This window comes from Phaeoacremonium minimum, assembly GCF_000392275.1.
Source record: "Phaeoacremonium minimum UCRPA7 unplaced genomic scaffold PA7_03_scaffold_290, whole genome shotgun sequence".
Classification (NCBI taxonomy): domain Eukaryota; kingdom Fungi; phylum Ascomycota; class Sordariomycetes; order Togniniales; family Togniniaceae; genus Phaeoacremonium; species Phaeoacremonium minimum.
This window is the reverse complement of record NW_006921195.1, coordinates 162114-181854: the sequence shown is the minus strand read 5'-3', so window position 1 is coordinate 181854 and position 19741 is coordinate 162114. Positions and strand designations below refer to the sequence as shown.

General features: G+C 51.4%; 5 protein-coding genes across 5 annotated transcripts; 2 read left to right on the top strand and 3 right to left on the bottom strand.

The window, feature by feature from the left end:
- Positions 1-126: 126 nt before the first annotated feature.
- UCRPA7_3659 (putative mitochondrial distribution and morphology protein 38 protein) lies at positions 127-1698 on the bottom strand (the record flags this gene model as incomplete). Its single annotated transcript, XM_007916396.1, has 1 exon — positions 127-1698. The coding sequence occupies one exon, from the start codon at positions 1696-1698 to the stop codon at positions 127-129; it is 1572 nt and encodes a 523-aa protein (XP_007914587.1).
- Positions 1699-3469: 1771 nt separating this feature from the next.
- UCRPA7_3658 (putative adenylate kinase protein) lies at positions 3470-4352 on the top strand (the record flags this gene model as incomplete). The annotated part of the gene is made up of 2 exons (XM_007916223.1): positions 3470-3626; positions 3694-4352. 2 exons carry the CDS (start codon positions 3470-3472, stop codon positions 4350-4352), a joined length of 816 nt encoding a protein of 271 aa, XP_007914414.1.
- A 1096-nt stretch (positions 4353-5448) lies between these two features.
- UCRPA7_3657 (putative short-chain dehydrogenase protein) lies at positions 5449-6471 on the top strand (the record flags this gene model as incomplete). Its single annotated transcript, XM_007916336.1, has 1 exon — positions 5449-6471. One exon carries the CDS (start codon positions 5449-5451, stop codon positions 6469-6471), a length of 1023 nt encoding a protein of 340 aa, XP_007914527.1.
- An 8625-nt stretch (positions 6472-15096) lies between these two features.
- Positions 15097-16311, bottom strand: UCRPA7_3656 (putative er lumen protein retaining receptor protein; the record flags this gene model as incomplete). The annotated part of the gene is made up of 4 exons (XM_007916293.1): positions 15097-15780; positions 15829-16100; positions 16159-16243; positions 16297-16311. The coding sequence occupies 4 exons, from the start codon at positions 16309-16311 to the stop codon at positions 15097-15099; spliced, it is 1056 nt and encodes a 351-aa protein (XP_007914484.1).
- Positions 16312-18134: 1823 nt separating this feature from the next.
- Positions 18135-19487, bottom strand: UCRPA7_3655 (putative mannosylphosphorylation protein; the record flags this gene model as incomplete). Its single annotated transcript, XM_007916272.1, has 7 exons — positions 18135-18279; positions 18335-18462; positions 18515-18820; positions 18874-19018; positions 19083-19106; positions 19167-19176; positions 19334-19487. 7 exons carry the CDS (start codon positions 19485-19487, stop codon positions 18135-18137), a joined length of 912 nt encoding a protein of 303 aa, XP_007914463.1.
- Positions 19488-19741: the final 254 nt, after the last annotated feature.

Sequence of the window (19741 nt, the reverse complement as noted above, 5' to 3'; positions counted from 1 at the left end):
TTCTATGCTCCCTGGATACCTTGATACCCCTTTGGTATGTGACCATTGTTTTGGGTACACCTTATCCCGCCATCCAAACTCCACAACATATGAGAATCAAGAGATGTAGTACAGGTTTTATGTCGCCTATTTCTCGCTGCTTTGTGCAGCACTGCTCTGCGCGACACGCTTATCCTCCTCCGCTCTCCTCACAGCATCGATGTGATCCTGCTCTGCATCGACTGCCTCGCTTACCTGAGCCTTCTCAACGCCGTTGGCCTCGGCGTTCAGTTGTCTCTCTTCCTTCTCATCGATGTCGTCCACATCTCTTGGCGTGGCAAACCCGCTCTCCTGGTTTTCGTTGTTCTGCTCGTTCTCCTCCTCAATCAGCTCTTGCTGCTCCTTGAGGACCTCCAGACGCTGCTTGTTCGTCGCTGCGCCCTCCGCATTGTGAATCTCGAGCTCGATCTCGTGGTACAGCTCCTCGGGGATCGACGACAAGACTCCCATCAGCGCATCAATCTGGCTCGTAGCCTCACCATCCGAGCTAGTCTGTCCGTACATGTAGGCGTTGCTCAACACGAGGAGGGTAGACGGCACACCCTCTTTGAGTCGGAGATCCAGCCAGGTCTGGAGATCCGTTCTTAATCTGGCAGGAGACACACCGTGACTCTTGATGCCACGGCTGGCGCAAGCAAGCTGTAGCTCACCAACAGTGAGGTTTTCGACGCCTTCATAGCTAATGGCTCGGTCGTCTCGCTTGATTTGCCTCATTCTGTGGCGGACCTGGTATCGCAGCATCATGTCGGTGCCGAATGTGTTGAGATTCATGTACCGGCACATTGACACCAACTGCGGTCTGGAGAGATTGTCCAGAGTAAGATCATCTTTGAAGATCTTGCAGACTTTGATGACATCCTCTGCCGTGGGCTTCTCCCCGGTAGCCCGGACTTTACGGAAGAAGTTCACGAACTCCTCCTTCTGAGCCGTAGCAGTCGTCACCGGCAACCCTGTCTCCTTTAGGGTCTGGCGAAGGAACGAGCTGACTTCTTTCCGGCTGGCCCGGAGCGTTGCCGACTTCTTATCCTTGGACTTCTGATCCTCGTATGTGCTGGGTAGAAGGTTGGGGAACAGCTTCAATGCGACGGGCAGGAGCAATTCGGCAAAAGGAACGATGACGAAGACCGAGAAGGGAACCAGCCGTCCAAGGTCCTGCACAGTGCGCTGCAACTGCCTGTTCTCTCTTCGGGTCAGCTCGTAGCCGGCAGCCATCTTGACCGCAAGCTTGGTACTGATCCTGACTTCGGTCGCAAGCAGCTTAGTTCCATCCCAATAGTGTTGCACCTCCTTCTTGATCTTTTGTCCGAGCGTCAATTTCTTCTCCTCTTTCTTGGTTTCCTTCTTGTCCAACTGCAAAGCCTCCTTTGCTGCTGCCAGCTCCGTCAGGTTTGCGTCCTCCGAGCCAGCTGCGGCGGCATCCTTCTGCGCATCCTTGGCTTCGGCCTCTTTGGGCGTCGCCGCTGCCTTTGCCGGTTGGTTCTCCTTCGGAAGAGGTTTCTTAGCCTGTTCCGCGTTGAATCCGGGGGGTGGGCCCTGAGGCGGACCGCTTGTATGGGTGTCCGTCGAAATGTTGCGAACGGGGATCAGTAAGGCTACGGCGGGGTTCTGAAATTGGAGGTTCCTCGCATTTCGACCGAGCTGGAGCGAAGCAGCTCGCATAGAAGATCTGGGGAGAGCACGGCCTGCGTGATCGTTTCTGTCAGTCCAGGATTCCCTAAACTCCGAGACGGACGATGCAGATGCAGGATGCTTACCAGAGCCCAGAAAAGGGTTGAGCACCACGGCTCGCCGGGCGACACTGGCGGAAGCGCTCATGATGATGAACACTTTGTAGAAAACCAAAAAGCCGTAGACCAAATGCGCTATACAAGGGATTAATACAAGCGAAGAAGTTGGCAAGAGAATACAACTGTAGAATAATGCGGGTTTGGATGCGTATTGTACAAACAAGGACGGACGGATCTAAAGGGAAAGAAGCGAAAGGCCCGAACGCAGGTGCCGGCTAGACCCCTTGCCAGGTTCACGTGATGCGTTTTGGGTAGAGGGGCCAGCTACGTAGGTACACCGTAAGGCAAAAGGCACTAGGCAGGTACCTACTCGACCTACTGATGTCAAGGTTTGGCCCTACGACGATCCGTTGCGTAGCAGCTCAAGGAGAGATCCGTCTCCGTCTTCCTTGACTCGCCGAGACAATGGGTAATGATGTGGAGGGCCCCCCTTTCTGAATCCGTACCTGTCGAGCCTGCCCGCCTGCCTTGCTGCTCTCCTGCTGTTCTACTATGTACTGGACAGGCGGGCGATGGCATGTGAGACCTACAGTTACCGTCTGCCGCCCTTTGACTAGCACGCATTCCAGGTACCAAACACTCAAATCCGGGGGCCCCTCGAAAATACAACCCAACGTGGTACAATCTGAGGGATCTCTGCTACCTACTGCATGGCGTCCAGAGCCAGCATTCTACTTGCATCTCAATGATGATTGATAACTTCCGGTCGGGGCCGAGAGTGACGAAAGTTGGAATGGTCAAGGTCGGACACGGTGATGTTTGGAGCCGACGCCGAGCCCAAATCCCCGTAGCCTCCCTCTCTCAGGGGAAAAGGGTGTGCTGTCAATCGTGCCCGGTAGGAAATGTACCTGTGAGATCCCCCGAACCATTCGGCTTACTGAGCCTCGATGCTGGCGACGCCAGTGGCCCAGTGCGCCACCGTGTTCCTTCAGTGGGGCTAATACTAATGGTGGAAGCTCAACAAACCCTCCAGGCAAGATTTTCTGGTGGGAGATCGGCTGTATCCTCACCAAAAGCATGTTAGTCATGTCGAGGATCTTGCACTCAATTGACTCGCATGTGTCAGCAAAGACTAACAGAAAGTCCCTGAATGTACTTGAGCCCCCAGTCAGCAGTAGAGGAGTGACCGCCAAGCCCGCACTGCTGCATCTTCCCAGTTCCCCGCAGCCTTTTAGGTTACTACGCAGTAGGTTCTTTGCGTGCTGCAGGCGGAGCACTCGGACTGCTCCTAATTTATGTCCGCTGGGCTGGGAATTGGTGCTGGTGTTGGTGCTGCTGATAAACGTCCTGCTTCCTGGTGGTTCGCGCCAAAGCCTCGGTATCACACACATCAGTGATCCTCACAGCACATCCTCGCTTCCCTTACAGCGGTTTCCCTAATCACATCTCCGGCTTCAGTCTCTCTTCGATATGGATATTGTATAAGTATTGCTTATCGCTCGTTGTCCCAGGATCCAACAGGATCCTCAGCCGCATCTTCCCCGCACTCTCCGGTCGTCGGGAATTGCGTCTTGGCCGGGCTTGCGCCCTGGGAGCTCACCAACAATTCGCCAGATAAAAGGCGCTCGCTAGGCCCACCTCGTCAACCTACGAAACTTACGACTTCTGTTGCCATCTGTATATAGAGTGTGCGCGTGTGTACTATGAGGCTCCGAAAGGCCGCTCGTGTCATTCTAGTCGGTGCGCCAGGCGTTGGGAAAGGAACCCAGTCAGAGAGACTGCTACAGCGCTTCCCCCAGCTGTCACATATCAGTTCCGGTGACCTGTTGCGCAACAACGTCAAGGAACGGACGCCTCTCGGTACGTCACTGGCGCTTTCTCCATGCGGACATGGTTGGGGCGCATCAAGGCTAACATCCAGCTCCAGGCATCAAGGTCGAGAGCACGCTGAAGGCCGGTGGGCTTGTCCCCGATAGTCTCATCATCCGCCTCATCGCCAATGAGCTCAATCAGCGAGGTTGGCTCTTCTCGAGCGCAACCCCCGGCGTCATGACGCTCAACTCCTCGAGCCTATCGGCAGAGGAGCAAGCGTTTGAAGACGAAGCCGAGCTGGCCACCTTTCTCTCCTCGCCAATGCAGAGCAAGAGGTACGTCGCGCCACAGCCATCCGACGACCCTGCCGCCTCGTTCGTTCTCGACGGCTTCCCCCGCACGGCAGCGCAAGCAGACCAGCTGGACACTCTCGTACCAATCAACCTCGCAGTGAACATCAAGACCCCGATCGACGTCATCCTGGAACGGATCTCAGGCCGCTGGGTGCACGAGGCTTCGGGGAGGGTGTACAACACGACCTTCAATGCGCCGAAGGTTCCTGGGGTCGACGATGTCACAGGGGAGCCCTTGGTGAGGAGATCCGATGACGGTGAAGAAATCTATCGCACAAGGTTCAAGAAGTTCCAAGAAACCAGCGAGCCTCTGCTCGACCATTACGCACGCCAGGGTGTGTTGTGGGAGGTCGAGGGCATGAGCAGCGACGAGATTAGCCCGAAGCTGTACAAGGAATTCGAAAGACGCTTTTGCGCATAAAAATCCGTATGGGATCTTGAATGTTTGTACGGGCCAACCGGGTGAATCGGGAACCAGCCGGATGGGTCCGAGGACGGCTTCATTACCTTGGGTTTCTTGGTGCACGGCGTTATGGGAGCCGATATATGGCCACTGCTGCGAACAGATGCAGAGGGTTGGGAGCTGGGATTCTTTCAGGTATATTTGTGTACGCTACAAAACCACGGCAGATTGCAAATTGAACTCCAAGTAATTACTAAGACTCAGAAACCCATCTTGTCTCTCTACGTGCATAAAGTCCGGAACCTGAGGTCAATGACAGCACTGTGTCCGAGGTCGAGTGATGGTGCAGCTTATCCATCATTGGAATCATTCTCCACCCAGCGCAGTCACTCGTCGTGGCCTGGTTATCAGCAGTGTTGCCAGATCGGCGACCGACGGCGACGCTGCCGAGTAGTACCTTTGCACGTGCCAGACAGCAAGCAAGAATACCCATATGCCAGGCGCCATCGCCATCGCCATCGCGGCGATGCCAAGACAGGCGTTCCCAGGACGGTGGTGCGAAAGCATGCTGCAGGCCCGGATTTAGGGGTCGATCGGCTTGCATGTGCGGCCGCAGCCCGCCCGCACCGCGCGTGCGCCTGATAGGCCAATGCTCACCTAGCCATCGAGCACGAGTCAAACTTTCCTCCGACAAGCCACTGCCGATATCAGAACAGGACTGCTCCCCCTTTAGCATGGCGAGAAGACCCGTGAACTGGCCGGAGCCAGACTGTAACAGCCTCGTGAGAGACCTTACACGGACGGCTCGAGTGGATCTCTTGCGGTGGAATCTTCCAGCCGTGGTGACGTCCATCATGCAAGATGCTCGGGGATAGAAAGCTATCTGCGGCGCTCAGGAGAGAGTTGCGATGTCTGTGTCTCAGGCTGAGTTGACGGGCCGTCGTGGATATCAACGATGGCGATGATGAGCTCTTCTTTTTCAAAGTATAAAAAGGGCTGTTCTCCTTTCCTAGGTTCGATGGTGATTCCAGAGTCAGCAGGAGCAAAAATTCAGCTCATAATACAATTATTTATCATCTTATTCAGACTTTAAGTCTATTGAGTCACTTACAAAATGCCCGGAAAATACGAAGCAGTTCACAGACATGAAGTCCTCCGGGGCCCCGGAGATGCCCGCCCAACAGGGATGCAGATTCTCCAGGACGAGGACCGACTGAGCGGTGACCTCAGCGACAAGATCGTGATCATCACAGGCTGCTCGTCCGGTCTTGGTGTGTCCACTGCGCAAGCGATGGCCGCAACCGGTGCCACCATCTACTGCACCGCCCGCGCTCTCGACCGTGCGAGAGAGGCTCTCGGCCCGCTGCTCGACAGCCCCAAGGTCCACCTCCTAGAGATGGATCTCGCCAGTCTGGCGAGCGTCAAGGCCTTCGCCGACGAGTTCAGAAGCCGTGAGAGCAAGCTCAACATCCTCATCAACAACGCAGGCGTCATGTTCATCCCGACGAACACCAAGACGGCGGACGGCTTCGAGATGCACATTGGCACGAACCACTTTGGGCACTTCTACCTGTTCGCTTTGCTGAAGGACCTGCTGCTGGCCGGGTCTACCCCCGAGTTCCAGAGTCGTGTTGTCAACTTGAGTTCATCAGGCCATCGATACTGCCCCGAGCAGTTTGACGACATCAACCTCGAGAAGAAATACGACATCATGGTAGCATATGGCTCGTCCAAGTCGGCCAACATCCACATGGCGAACCAGATCGAGCGCCTGTATGGCAGTCAGGGCATACATGGGTACAGTGTCATGCCGGGAGGTATCTACACACCTCTCCAGAAACATATTCAAGCAGAGATGGAAAGTGTGAGAGCGAGTAGCACATACTCTACTTGGATGAGGAGTCTGGAGCAGGGTTGTGCCACGACTGTATGGGCCGCCACGGCCCGCGAGCTCGAGGGCAAAGGCGGCGTGTATTGTGAGAACTGTGCTGTCGCTGTGGAGGCTCCTGAAGGTTTGGATGAGGCTGGCCTTGGGAGATTGCAGTATGGCTATGCTAAGTGGGCGTACAATCAGGAGATGGAGGAGAGACTGTGGAAGATGAGTTTGGAGGCGGTTGGACTAAAGGATGGATTCTGAAGTGTCTATTCAGTGAATCTAAGTCATTCATTTTATTCCTAGATCCTAATTATATCTCGACATATCAAATTAAATCTTCTCCAACGCAGTTCTACGTTGTAGTGCGTATCAGGCTGTTCAACTTTTGCTTCAGGGGTCGGCTTACCCTATCTCAAGATTGTATTCAGATTCCCACCGAGACAAGAAGCCTCAACCATGAGACACTATGACACGAGAGACTGAAAATTGCATTCACTTCCAAGCTTCTACATATAACGGGATCGTGATCTATAAGACCCCGCAATCCAAATCCAGGGTCCTCGCACGAGCTTGCCCGAGAAGAAAAGGAGGGGCAGAATACGGAGCACGACCTGCGATTCTGGAAAACCGGGCGCTGGGAGGGTTGTGGGGTTGGACAGCTCCAGTTGGTCTCATGCGCCGGTTGGTGGCTTTCCTAGCGGTCCCTAGCGAGGCATCGTCAGCCAACCCACGCTACAGGGCGCTGCTGCAGGGCCTGCAGAGTGCCCACCCGGTGGATCACACGCAACGACATGGGCCTCAGATGCCAAGCCTCCCCGCAGCTTGGAAAGGTCGACCACCAGGATTCGGGTATGACATCGCTCACCACATCCTCTCTGGCCTGGCGATCACCAGATCCTCCTTCTTCAGGCCCTCCAACACTCCAGCCTTCCTTCTAGAGAACCTCGTGGCCGGCCATGTCTGCATGTCTCACCGTCGCTGCTTGACATCTTCCTCCTCCTTGTGCATGTCCGCTTCTCATTACCTGCTTTTCATCGCATTGGGTTGTCTCTGCGTAGCATATTAGCGACTCCTAGACATTGTGTTTATCCAACCATTGGACGATGTGTTTTCGAGCTCTAGAGTTCTGCGTCTCCTCTCTTCCTTGAATCGGCTATATCTTCCCGGATCACCTCCCCCAAGCGTGTTACTGTAGGATTTCTAATTGGATCCGTCCAACTTGGTTATTTGGAAACGATTGATCTTGAACCAAGGTTCAGAGGAGGACCACATCAACCTTCGACTCTACCAAAGTGGACGAAAAGACATTATTCCGGCTCAATTGAGATCAAAGCATATCATCATGAAGATGAGGTCCTTCAGCCGTGTCCTCGTGATGGTGGGCGCGGCTGTCTCGACTACGGCGAGCTTTCTCCCATTCCAACCCGACCCTCAACGTATCGCAACTCGGTCGCCAGATCTTGAAGTATTTGATCAGACCCTTGATGCGCTGAGCGTCATGCAGGATGAGTTCTTCGCCCCTTGGATAGGGACGTGGCCAACATCCATAGATTGGACGGCCGCCGTCATGGGGACGCATGTCTCGGGTACTCTCACCTCACTGTCTCTGGGGCTGGAGCTCCTCCGTGGGGCTGAAGACTACTCAGCAAAGGAAAACTTGATAAGCCTGTACTTCTCTCAAGTGCTGAGCTACTATTTCGGTATGGACCATTTCGCCATCCGGAACGAGGCATACGATGACATCTTGTGGGTCGTCCTAGGCTGGCTTGAGACACTCCAGTTCATCGATCTTCACTCTGGGCTGCACTACCCGCCAGGATGGCCAAAGGCTGAGGGCATCTCAGAAATACTGAGGAATCAGACTTGGCACGGGAGCATCTGGATTCCCGCATTCTCTCACCGTTCGCGCGTGTTTTGGGATCTTGCAGAGAAAGGCTGGGACACCGACCTCTGCGACGGCGGAATGACCTGGAATCCGAGGCTGGAGCCTTACAAAAATGCCATCACAAACGAGCTGTACATAGCAGCATCGATATCAATGTACCTTTATTCCCCGGGGGATAATAACGGATCTCCATTTATACAGGACGATTTATCCTCTAGCTTAGATAACGGCGATGTCTTGCCCCCTCAGCCACCACACGACACCAGACATCTCATAGCTGCAGTGGACGGCTACGAATGGCTACTAAGGTCCGGCATGATGAACAGGCAGGGACTGTACATTGATGGTTTTCACATCTCCAACTGGCACAACCCATCACGTCCGAGAAAGGACTGTGATGTTCCCAACCGCATGGTCTACTCCTACAACCAAGGAGTTCTCTTGACCGGTCACATCGGTCTCTGGAAAGTCACCGGTGATCACAGGTTTCTCGCTGACGGTCACAGGTTGATACAGAATGTGATCAGAGCAACCGGATACGACTTGGAGAGGGACCGGCCCATCCATGAGGACCCTGACGACGGTCTACCAGAATGGCAAGGACTTGGCAGATTTGGCGTTCTTGAGGATCTATGCGACATCAAAGGTGACTGTTCACAAAACGGCCAGACCTTCAAGGGGATCTTCTTCCACCACCTCGCCACCTTCTGCGCGCCATTAGAGATTGCTAGCCGCAGGGCAGTGCCAACGATGCACAAGGACGCTTGCAAAGCGTACCTCGGTTGGCTCAGGCACAACGCTGCGGCAGCAGTGGCGACGCGGAACTCAGAGGGCAAGTTCGGCATGTGGTGGACCATAGGGCTCCTCAACATGACCTCTGTCCCGGAAGACGTGGACCGGGACGCCCGTCAAGATCCCGATGCTGTGGATTATCGCAATTACGGGGTGCCTAATGATGAGCTGTGGGTATTGACCGACGCAAACCTGCCGCCTTCGTCTGGGCCGGCTGAAGATTCCCCGTATGGAAGTGCTACAGACCAGGATTCACTGAATAGCAGAAAGAGGCGCTCTTCAAACCGCCCTTCGCCTCGCTTCTCACAGAGCAGTACAAAAGAGCAAGACCTTAATGATAGAGGCCGAGGTCGGACTGTCGAAACTCAGGGCAGTGGGTTGGCTCTTCTCCGAGCCCTTTGGGAAATATCTAGTCGGTAGAGACATTATATATGTTGACGTTCATGACAATTGCAGTGATTAAATGATTGGCTTGCAACTATGCGCTAGATTTTGTGCTTCAATTTGAAGTCAATGTGTAAGTATTGCATTGCACTAAACAATTGAAGGCGGTACTGTTCACTTTCCAATTAATTTAAAGCAGAGTCTTCATGACTAGATTGCCAGTGTTCAGCATTCGAATTTCAGCCCCCGCGCATCTTTTGACCGCTTGTGATAAGGCAGACAACAACTAACCATCCTGCCGGCTCGTCCCACCATTTCACTGCCTGTTTAATATCGAGCAATGACTCTTTACGATGAAAACCACTTCTGTACCGCTACAGGAGGCGATCTCCCTGCCATCAGTGAATAGAGATGACGCGCAACACATCAATATATTTGAAAGGTTCGATGTAAGCCGTTGTGAGTTGGACTGCGCAGCCTGGAGGGACAGGTTAGCCTTGCATCATCGACGGACATCAAACAGCACCGAGAAGCGCCAAAAATGGGCAGATAACAGGGCCCTTGGAAAAGTCTCGATCCGTGAACAGCGTCAGACGTTGAAGTCGGACACAGGAACACCCAATAGTGAGCTCAAGTTCAAGAGAAAGCCCTTCACTTTGAAAGATCTGGAGGCTTCTGGTGAACATGGTTGCGAAGGCTGCCAGTTTCAGGAGACATTGATCCAGAGCCTTGTTTCAACACGTCATAACCTGGATTGCAGAGAATGTGTATTTGAATGGAGCCGCTATAGCTTTCTTCTTAAAGTGAAAGACGCAAGGAACGGAGCGTCATTCTCGTTCCAACTCTTCTCGCCATCCGGTAGGTTCGTCTCAGTATCTGTATCTTGAAATGTACAACTTGAATGCATTTGAATAATCTGTGAATCAACACCGATTAACTTCCATTTAGGGTCTCCTACTGCCATACATGGTCTTCGGTCTGCAAACGTTCTTCTAGGTGATACATCGTCAGATGCGTCTTCTGTGTGGGCTGAAGATTCGATACGCAACTGTGGGACGTCCCATGCGCAGTGTGGCAGCGGCCGTGATGTTCCTCTTCCGAAACGATGTATTGATCTAGAGCCGCAACAAGGCGGCAACAATTCAGAAGTCAGACTTGCCGAAACTGATGGCATCGTCGGCACCTACGCATGCCTGTCCCACTGCTGGGGAAACAGCACGAAGCCACTCCAAACCACGACATCTAATTTCAACGACCATACGAATAGTATTTCAGTCTCGGCACTTCCCAAAACATTTCAAGATGCCGTGGTAATAACCAGACGACTAGGCTTGAGATACCTCTGGATCGACTCACTCTGCATCATTCAAAATAGTGTCCAAGACTGGCAGATAGAGTCTGGCAAAATGGCGGATATCTATCGTAACAGCTTTGTCACTATTGCTGCGGTTTCGTCTCCCGACTCTCATGGTGGATGCTTTTCGCCTGAGATAATGAGCGATGTGTGCCTTCGCTTGGAGGGGCACGACTTCGAGAGTTTTATTGCTGCCAGATACAGCGAAGGCGATGGGACAGTGTCTGACCTTGCGACTTTTGAGAAGGCCTTCCCTATCCTCACCAGAGCCTGGGTATACCAAGAGCGTATGCTTTCACGAAGGGTGCTGTCTTGCAACCATCGTGAGTTTCAGTTTGAGTGCCGAGAAGGGAATACTTGTGAATGTGGAAATCAGTATATGCCGCCTCATACAACTCCGAACACTGTGGCAAGTCTAGAGATGGTGCAAGCAAAGAGTCAGTATGCCGAACTTGAACAGTCGTTTGGGACGACGGATGGGTATACAATAAATCAGTTGTGTCAACACTGGCAAAAGACAGTCATGCAATACGCTAAACTGCGCCTGACCAAGGAGAGTGACACGCTACCGGCCTTGTCAGGGTGTGCTCAAGACTTTCATAGACTGGTAGGAGACAAGTACCTCGCAGGTCTCTGGCGATCAAGTTTTGCCCAAGGACTGTTATGGACTGTCAATGCTCCCGTCGACCAGCCTCGCCCAGACGTCTGGAGAGCCCCAAGCTGGACTTGGGCAAGTCTAAATACATCAAATGGAATCAAATATATCTTCCCCCAAGAGACGTGGGATCGGGATGCTTTTCAAAACAGGATCGAGGCTGCTGAATGCGTACCTGTTGGTGCCGACCAGACTGGGGGCATTGAGTCTGGTTATGTACGCATACGCGGGTCTCTCTGCCCAGTCTATTTGCGTCGAATCTGCCGCAAATGTAGGACGGCACGAAGCCGGGTGAAATACACCATCGAACACGATCGATGGCTTTTGACGCGGAGTCCAAGCATAACACCATGCCCTCGCGATGGAGTTAAATCCCTTCATCTCGGTGCGGCGACTCTAGTTTTCTTCCCAGACTTTGAGTATGACCGAAAAGACTTCGACTTTGTCGACAATGGTTCTCCTTGCAAGCATGCAAGTGTCTTCCTGCTTCATTTATACGACAGCAAGTCTCGCCGCTTAGCAGCTGTTACTGATTTCTTCCTCGTGCTCAGGAAGGCTATTAAATCACCTGGTGATTCGTTTGAGAGGGTTGGTATTGTCACTATCGAGTTCAGAAGTCGTAGGGAAAGGGAAATGTGGTTCAGAGAGGAGTATGACAAGATATGCGAGGGAAATAAACCCGTGACCATTGTTTGAGAAGCCGTATCGTGTTCTCACAGACGAAGTATCAGAGGTACAGCACATATCCGAGGGCTAAGCATCCAGCAACTTATGATGAGCCCATAACTCCTTACGCCGTGTGCACTTTTCCTGTCTGTATAGAAAACCCGAACCATTCGAAACTCATTTGTTATCCACATAGAGGAAAATCCTGTCCATTTCTGTCTCGCTTTTCCGGCCCCGTAGACTAATCGTCGCCGCCAGCACCAACGGTCTCGAGTTCCGTCCACTAGATTTTGTTCTCGGTGAGCATGTACAGGCTGACAAATCACTACGTTTTATAGTTGACAGTTGACTTACGTTTCCAACCAGTATTGCTGAGTCAACTGGCTGTCCACCGTTGGCCGCTGTCGTATCATTGATGCCTGTGGCGTTCTTCAAATAACAAAACTCGGTCGGGCTCTTGACTAAGGCGACGCCGACACATATGCCACCGCCAACTGCAATGTCGTCGCCTACCGCATCGCTATATCCGGCATTATACTCTGCGCAGAGGGTGATACACGTGAGCTGTGATGTCGATTGTGTCAGCCAATTACCGCTGGAAAGGGAACCCAAAAGAGGGTCGAAGCTCACCATATCCGGCGTATACATCACCATGATGTCACGCTGTCCCGGGTTTATGCCCTGACCGGCAGGATAGTACGTGTTGCAAAGCATCTGGAAACTCTGAGCAAACTCATTATTGAACCGTATCGACGTTCCTGAAGCATCATATGGTGTAACGACGCTACCGTTGTAAAATGGACACCAGGGATTGAGCGGTGCTGGTGATGGTACGCCCGGGACTGTCGTTGCGACGGGTGTTGGTGTGCTGCTGGTGTCACTGGGTGTAGTATTGGAACTGCTAGGAGACATATCTTGTTAGAGCTTCCCAAGTAATTTGCCATCTCAACTCAGTGAACGGTGTGGGCGACATACGACCTTTTCAAGCCAACCGCGAGTCCTACGGCCAAGCCGACAGCTACCAATGCTACAAGGATAGAGATGGCGACCCAGAAGACAACGACGCTGAGACCGAGAATGGTTTGTCGTATAGGACTATGATCCTCATGTTCTTCAACCTTGAATTTCTGCAGCGGCGTGTTATTGACCGGCCCACCTCGCAGATGTAGGCCTGATATTGGCGTGCTGCTCGATATCGATGCTGACGCAGGAAATGGAGATGAGTGCAGCGATTGCCTCGAGCTTCTCGATCCGGCTCTTTGAGGCAGCGAAGCATCCGGATGCGAGGCCGCCGCAAAGTGGAGAGTCTCGGTCCTGTTTAGCGGGTCTCCAAGCGGCGTAGCAGAGACGACTTCCGGCGATGTCGACGGCGCCACCTCCGGCTCATGATGAACTGCCTCCAATCCTGGCTGGACGAAAGACCTCAGGTCGGGAATAATGTACTTCTGATCGGATCTATCCATAATTGCCTCCTCCCGATCATTGTCTCTGTTTCCGCATTGAGATTGGTAATGATAGCATGCGGTGACACGATTAGGCGAATAAAGGAATTACCAAACAAAGTGCGTGTAAGAAGAAAATTGATCAAATTGCCGAAAGTATGAACACTGATTTCAAACCAGGCGCCAACTGCGCCTTGAAAAGGGTGGCATAATGTACATTTAGAATCAACGAAAGGAGTCGTATCTTACGTGGGGCGATCTCCGGAGTGAAAGATGGCGTACCAGCCTGCCATGCAGGTGCTATAATGTTCGTTGACATAATGCAGGGGCCATGGTCTGACAACCTTGGGACGCACCTTGAAATCTCCCACCATGCTTTAAGGTGGCATTGCATCCTGACAAGGCATTTACTCCTTTTCTCGGCAGTCTAAATGCTACATGGGTCAGAGTGGGATTGACACTACAAGAGTTTCTACCATTTTCGCTAATCTATGGGTGGAACTATGGTAAAGATCCATATCTTGTTTTAGGACTGATGGTCATTGATCGCTTCGGACAATTCTCAACAGTTACTCGCATCATACCTACTACTCACGAGCACTAGACCAACACGGCGAATTTACTCCTGGAACAACCGGGCCAAAGGAAGTCAAAGAGAATCCGCGTCTCACCAGAGATCCGGTACACCAATCCCAGTCCCCCGGTAGAATTGATTAAGTTGCACAGCCTCTTGGCTTCAAGAAGGCGGGATTAACGGAAGCGACAGCCGCCATCTCGGCCGTTCTTCTGGAATTCCGCAACTGTTGGTCAGCAAATCGGAAACATTAGCGCATCTATATAAAATCTTAATATAAGTCTTTGTCTGCGATATTCTGTTTGATGTAAAAACTGAAGATGTCGCTGTCAGTCCCTTACCGGTCGGTGTCAAGCTTACTCTCGCTCTGTCATAAACTGCGAATGTCAGCCACTCAAAATGTTAATAAGTCTGGCGAATATGTAATAGCGCACTGCCATATACCATATCAAGAGCATTGTAATTGACTGCTGATGCATCATTGGTTTGATACATATTCTTCATTTCCCAGAACATTTTCAGGAGCTAGTGTCTTACAACTAGTGACCGGATACTCCTTATTGACAGAAAACATGGCTCAGTCAACTATCAAACTTGCCAGATACAGACGTTCTCGCTTAATTGTCTTAAATAACTTACATCTGGCAAGCTAAGGTGAGGCGATGAAGATATTCTGAAGAGACTACTTGCCGGCAGAATAACCTGGTCTATATGTTTGATACAGACCTCGATCCCCTAACTCAATATTGTTTTGCGCAATAATACATCAAGCCCTATTACCCTGGCATACGCGCTGAGTGCCTTGGAACTTGCTAATTCGTCATCTTGTTTCCTTCAACTTGGAAATGAGAATGCTTCACTCTTCCTATGGTGGGGAAGTTGCGGGTTAACTTTGCACTTTTACGTGTAAGAGATGCAACAGCAAAGATGGCACGAAGCATACACTATGAAAGTGATATTGTACCGAGACGTAGATCTAATTTTATACAGACATGTGTACGAACGATACCTAAGCGAAGTTCAGACCGACGCTTATGATAGAGCGCGACAGAGAGTTAAAGCTATCCACTGAGACCACCGTGTGCGAACTCCGAGAAATGTAGCAAACATATCCACCTCGTACTCGACTCCCCCTCAGTCATTCCACTCATCGCCATTCCTCACTCCACTCGATTCTCCATTGCCGTTGCCGTGTGTAGACGGCAAGGTGCCATCCTCGTCCTCGTCGTCCAACACTCGAGCCAGCTCGTCGGGATCTTTCATCTTGGCATCCGGGTCCACCAGCCCGTCAGTGATGCCGTGCTCCTCGTCGTCCTCCTCCGAGAATGCCTGGTTGTGGTCGAGCACGCCATCGTCCGCGCTGACAGAGATGCCTCTCTTGCCCCACTTGGACCGTGTCGCCCGTGCGCCGGCACTGCCATTACGGCCACCTCCCAGCGCCGGTGCGCTCTCTTCGTCCTCGGGCTCCTCCGAATCGACGTGCCTACCGAAGATTCGGTTCAGTAGCCAGCCCCGGCGCAAGTCGTCGGCGTCCACAACCCCTCCGTTGCGGAGCTTGACGCGCTGGCGAGTGTAGTACACCCAGGCGAAGTCGACGTATAGTGCAGTCTGTATGATACCGAAAATGACAGAAATCGTGTTGGGGTGGTCGCCATGTAGCTTGCGCCATATCCAGTTCAACAGGTACAGTGCGCGATAGGAGCCGAGGGCGAGCAGGTAGAACGAGTCGATGACGGTGGGCACAGTCGTCTGGCGAAGGAGGAGGAGCTGCGGGAGAACGCAGACAGACTCAAGGATCTGGGAGAAATCCCACAGCCACTGCCAGCAATTAGTTTTGATAGGTCAATTGAACCGGGAGCGTCATACATAGAACAAGCTGTAATTCCCTTTGTCGAAAATCAACATGGCGAACGGTGAGATGAGCAGTGAGGCGCCGAGGACCCCAGCACCCATCTTCCATGCAAGCTCCTTTTCTCGGGTTCTCGGGTATAGCCATCGCATAATCCCTATGGTGTAGAAGGAAGAGAGGATGTAGAATATCTTGAAGAACAGGTTGTATTTAGACCTTTCTTGGGCGATGTCTGTGTATCTGGTGCAGAACACGGCCGCATAGAGGACTTGGGTGATCAAGGAGACACCTAGAAGATGGAAAATCAGTATCCACATGAATAGTACTAAGTCGCAATTAATACGAACCTTCAGCGCTCCTGTTACGGTGTATTGATATGATCAAGATGACCTTCGATGCGATGTGGGAGGCATCAGCCAAAAACCTGAAGATCTAGACAGCAATTAGCTACAAATCCTGCTATGCGAGAGTCGACCATCTCTCACATTCCATGCGCTCATCTTGGCGAGTGCAAGAACGGTACCGCTAGGAAGTTATCGATCCACCTCGGAGCTGGTGATGATGCGTTTGTTTGTCCGATCTAGTTCTTTCGCATGCTAGATACGGCTATGTCGAGGACGGCCGACAAGGAAGGGAGGTCACTCGTGGTATTGTTCGATGCAGAAGGGTCCCTCTAGCTACAATAACTACTGGCCATCGGTGGGACGTGATATTTGATGTAGGCGGAGCTCTTTGGTCGATGCCTAGGAGCTTGCGTGGCCGCAGTTGTTAGGTGGAGGTGGTCAGCCTCGTATGGGCTGGGGGGTTCAGCCGCCTGTCTTATTTAGTGAGAGCTTGGTGGAACGTGCCGCCGAAGCATCGCCCCACGTGGAGTTGGTTGGAAAATGCACGGGCCATCTAGTCCAATTACCCCAGATGATTCGCTAGCCCGAACTAGCATCCCCTATCCTCGTTAAGACCATTGATTCAGTGGTTCCAGCTCAAACCAGATGACAAAATGACGGATTAATTATCCTCAACGATGACTGAAGGTGTGAAGACTGCTGATTGCCAGTTGATAAAATCACACATAGTCGCACAATGGGTAAGTCAAGTCAATGACGAGTCTTTCATGCTTTCCACTATTACCTCGACAGCACCAAGGCTCTCTGGGATGCCAGAAGTGAGTGATCCCGCCCGTGATATATTTCGGGGAAGTGGACTCTCGGGTGAATTGATCAGATCTTCTATTTTTGAGCCTCATGATTAGACGTGTTCACTGGCAAGCTATGATGCGATCTACAACTACCAATATGCAGGGTGGATCTTCTTTGAGTCTCTCTGCCTGTAAATGCTTTCTTACTCGCATTGGCACTTGCCTATCCCTGAGTGCCCATAGACTGGTGGAGAAAAGATAGGGCGTACAAAACACCAACTGGACTCCTTAGTTGCACGTGTCATTGATACTTCCAATGACAATATTACCTTGGGGCATGAGTTGTTGAAGTATTTGCTGAAGCAACTGGAAAGGTCGAACAGAGTACGGAAAGAAACCATGACACAAGCAACTGAAATTTCCAAGGCTGTGAATACTTCAACACTGGTTCTAAGAACACGCTTGACAGTTCCATACACCTACCGTCTTGAAACTTCTGCCACTTACGGGCCAATTTTGCCCTATGATTTATATATGTCACCAGTGTCAGCAAATCTGAAGACCGATGAAGTTTTGGATGATGATTAATTAAATGAATATGTGTTGGAGATCCTAGAGCCTGAATCTCTTCCGGGTAGGACTTCGGCGTTACCGCAAAGAGGCAAACCGGTTCTTAAGACTACGGTTAGCGGGCAATGATAATAGAGCGTAGCCTGCGTGAAGTGGAGGCGCATAGACGAGGAGCCTCAGGGACCATTGACGCCAGGTAGATAAATAGACCATGCTGTGTTCATAAAAGAGGGTAGAGATTGCTCATGTTCAAACCTAGATTCTCACTGATTGAAACAGTCTGGAGTCTGTGGATTGAAACGAACGCGATAGATTTCCATTTCACTATGCTCAAAATTTGTCGAGGGTATCAAACGATTCTTTTCATCCGGCTCGGGCCGCGAAATATGCTTGAAGAGCAGCCTGCCAACGCCATAAAATGCCACCACATGCTATTGTTCTCCTCCGCCGCCAAATCGTGACCAATCTCTCGTTTGTAACGCTATTCGTCTTCGCCGTTCCATTTACTCTGCTTGTCTGGCGATGCTTTAGTGTGGGTATGACTGAAGTTTGTGTGCTCTGCACCCCTGAACTCGTTCCCACCAAGCTAGAAGTCAGAGCTGCCTCTTACTTGCATAATTATGACTGCGAAACTCCTTGCTCAAATTTCAAGTCAACTGGCTCATCCTTCTTGACGTCTCCGCCATCATCGTTTGCGATCGCTCTCAAGGGAATCAGCTTGTTCGTCGGTATCCACTCCATTCTTTCGTCCACGAACACATGACTATGTTCTCATTAGATCGGATTGTTTGGGCTGCTCTTTATGAAATTATACATACTTCTCGTACTCTCTCACAAGCAGAGAGTCTCTTCCGTATTCGTTTGCCAGAACGTCTCTAAAGTTAAAGGGTATCCGTGCTGCTGTCCCTTCGAAGAAAGTCTTTCGCAGGGGGAAAATATCGGTATCCTAGATTGCGCTTGGTCAGAGCTGGAGTTCGGTATCGACTGATGAATCCTACCTTATATTCATGACCGTCCTTACATACGAGCATGTTCGGGCCTCTTGGGTGATCCACATCGTATCGAACTGCAGTGATGTCGATGAAGAGACCGCTCTCGGTGTCGATCCATCTTGCATCAATATGGTTCATGGTGTCCTGCTTGTCGCGGTTATTGTAGTGAGGGTTGATTTCGAGCATGTAGTCGCGCCCATCGGTGATCCTAGGGGTTTTGTAGTGGAAGACAGACATGTTGTGATAGGCGGCGAGATAGTGCATGCTTGTCTCGGACACCTGAACGTCAATGTCCGAGTCCCATGGCATAATCTGTAGTTTGTCAGAGTCACCATAGACCAGAATAAGTGACTAGATTGATGAACCTTTTTATTCCACCACCATCCCAATAGAGTGCCATGCATTAGCCATGTCTGGACGCCGATGTCTGACATTGTCGCCAAATAGGTCTGGAGGAGATTCTTCAAGGCTTCCTTCTGCTCGTCTTCTCCGAGAACATGGTCGGCAAATCTAAATGCAATGTTAGTGCTGTTCGCAGGAGGAAGGAACGTGGATAGTTGGGAAGTGAACATACCGTCCGTCATAGTGAGGATGGAAGCTTAATTCGAAATAATTAGTACACTATGTAACAACGTCGACCCAGGGCTAGACAACTCACGTAGCCTCATCTGTATACAACGAATCGTCAGCCATTGGATGTCTCAAGAATTTCGCACAGAAGATTTCGCAAGAACGATGTAGCAACGAGGTGGGAACATAATGGTCTCTTCCAACATTGTGCGACCTGAATACCTGATGAACTACCGCAAGAAATGCTGTACTTACGGAAATATTTCTCTGGGGGGTCGCCGGCTCGACCACTGTGGTCCTTGAGGAGCTTTTTCCTGACAGAGAGGAAGTCTGCATCTCGCCGTTGTATCGTTCCCGCGACGGCCGTAGACAGGAGAGTAGATAGGTAGAGTACGATATGGAGGCGCATTGTGACTAAGGGCGGCTTTCAGGCAGTTCGCTGGGACTGAACTGGGTGTAAGCTAGCCAGGACTGTAGGAATGTCGATATAGGGTGTTGACTATGTAAGGAGAGGTCACATTGATAGGAAAGTGAAGAGGATAGCCTCTCAAGACTCTTGATGTGTCATTGGAATGGCTGCTCGGCGATGAGAAGAAAGTCAAGAGGAATAGTCGAGAATACACGAGGAAGAAGACGAAAGGTGGTTTGAGCAGATTGTCAAGA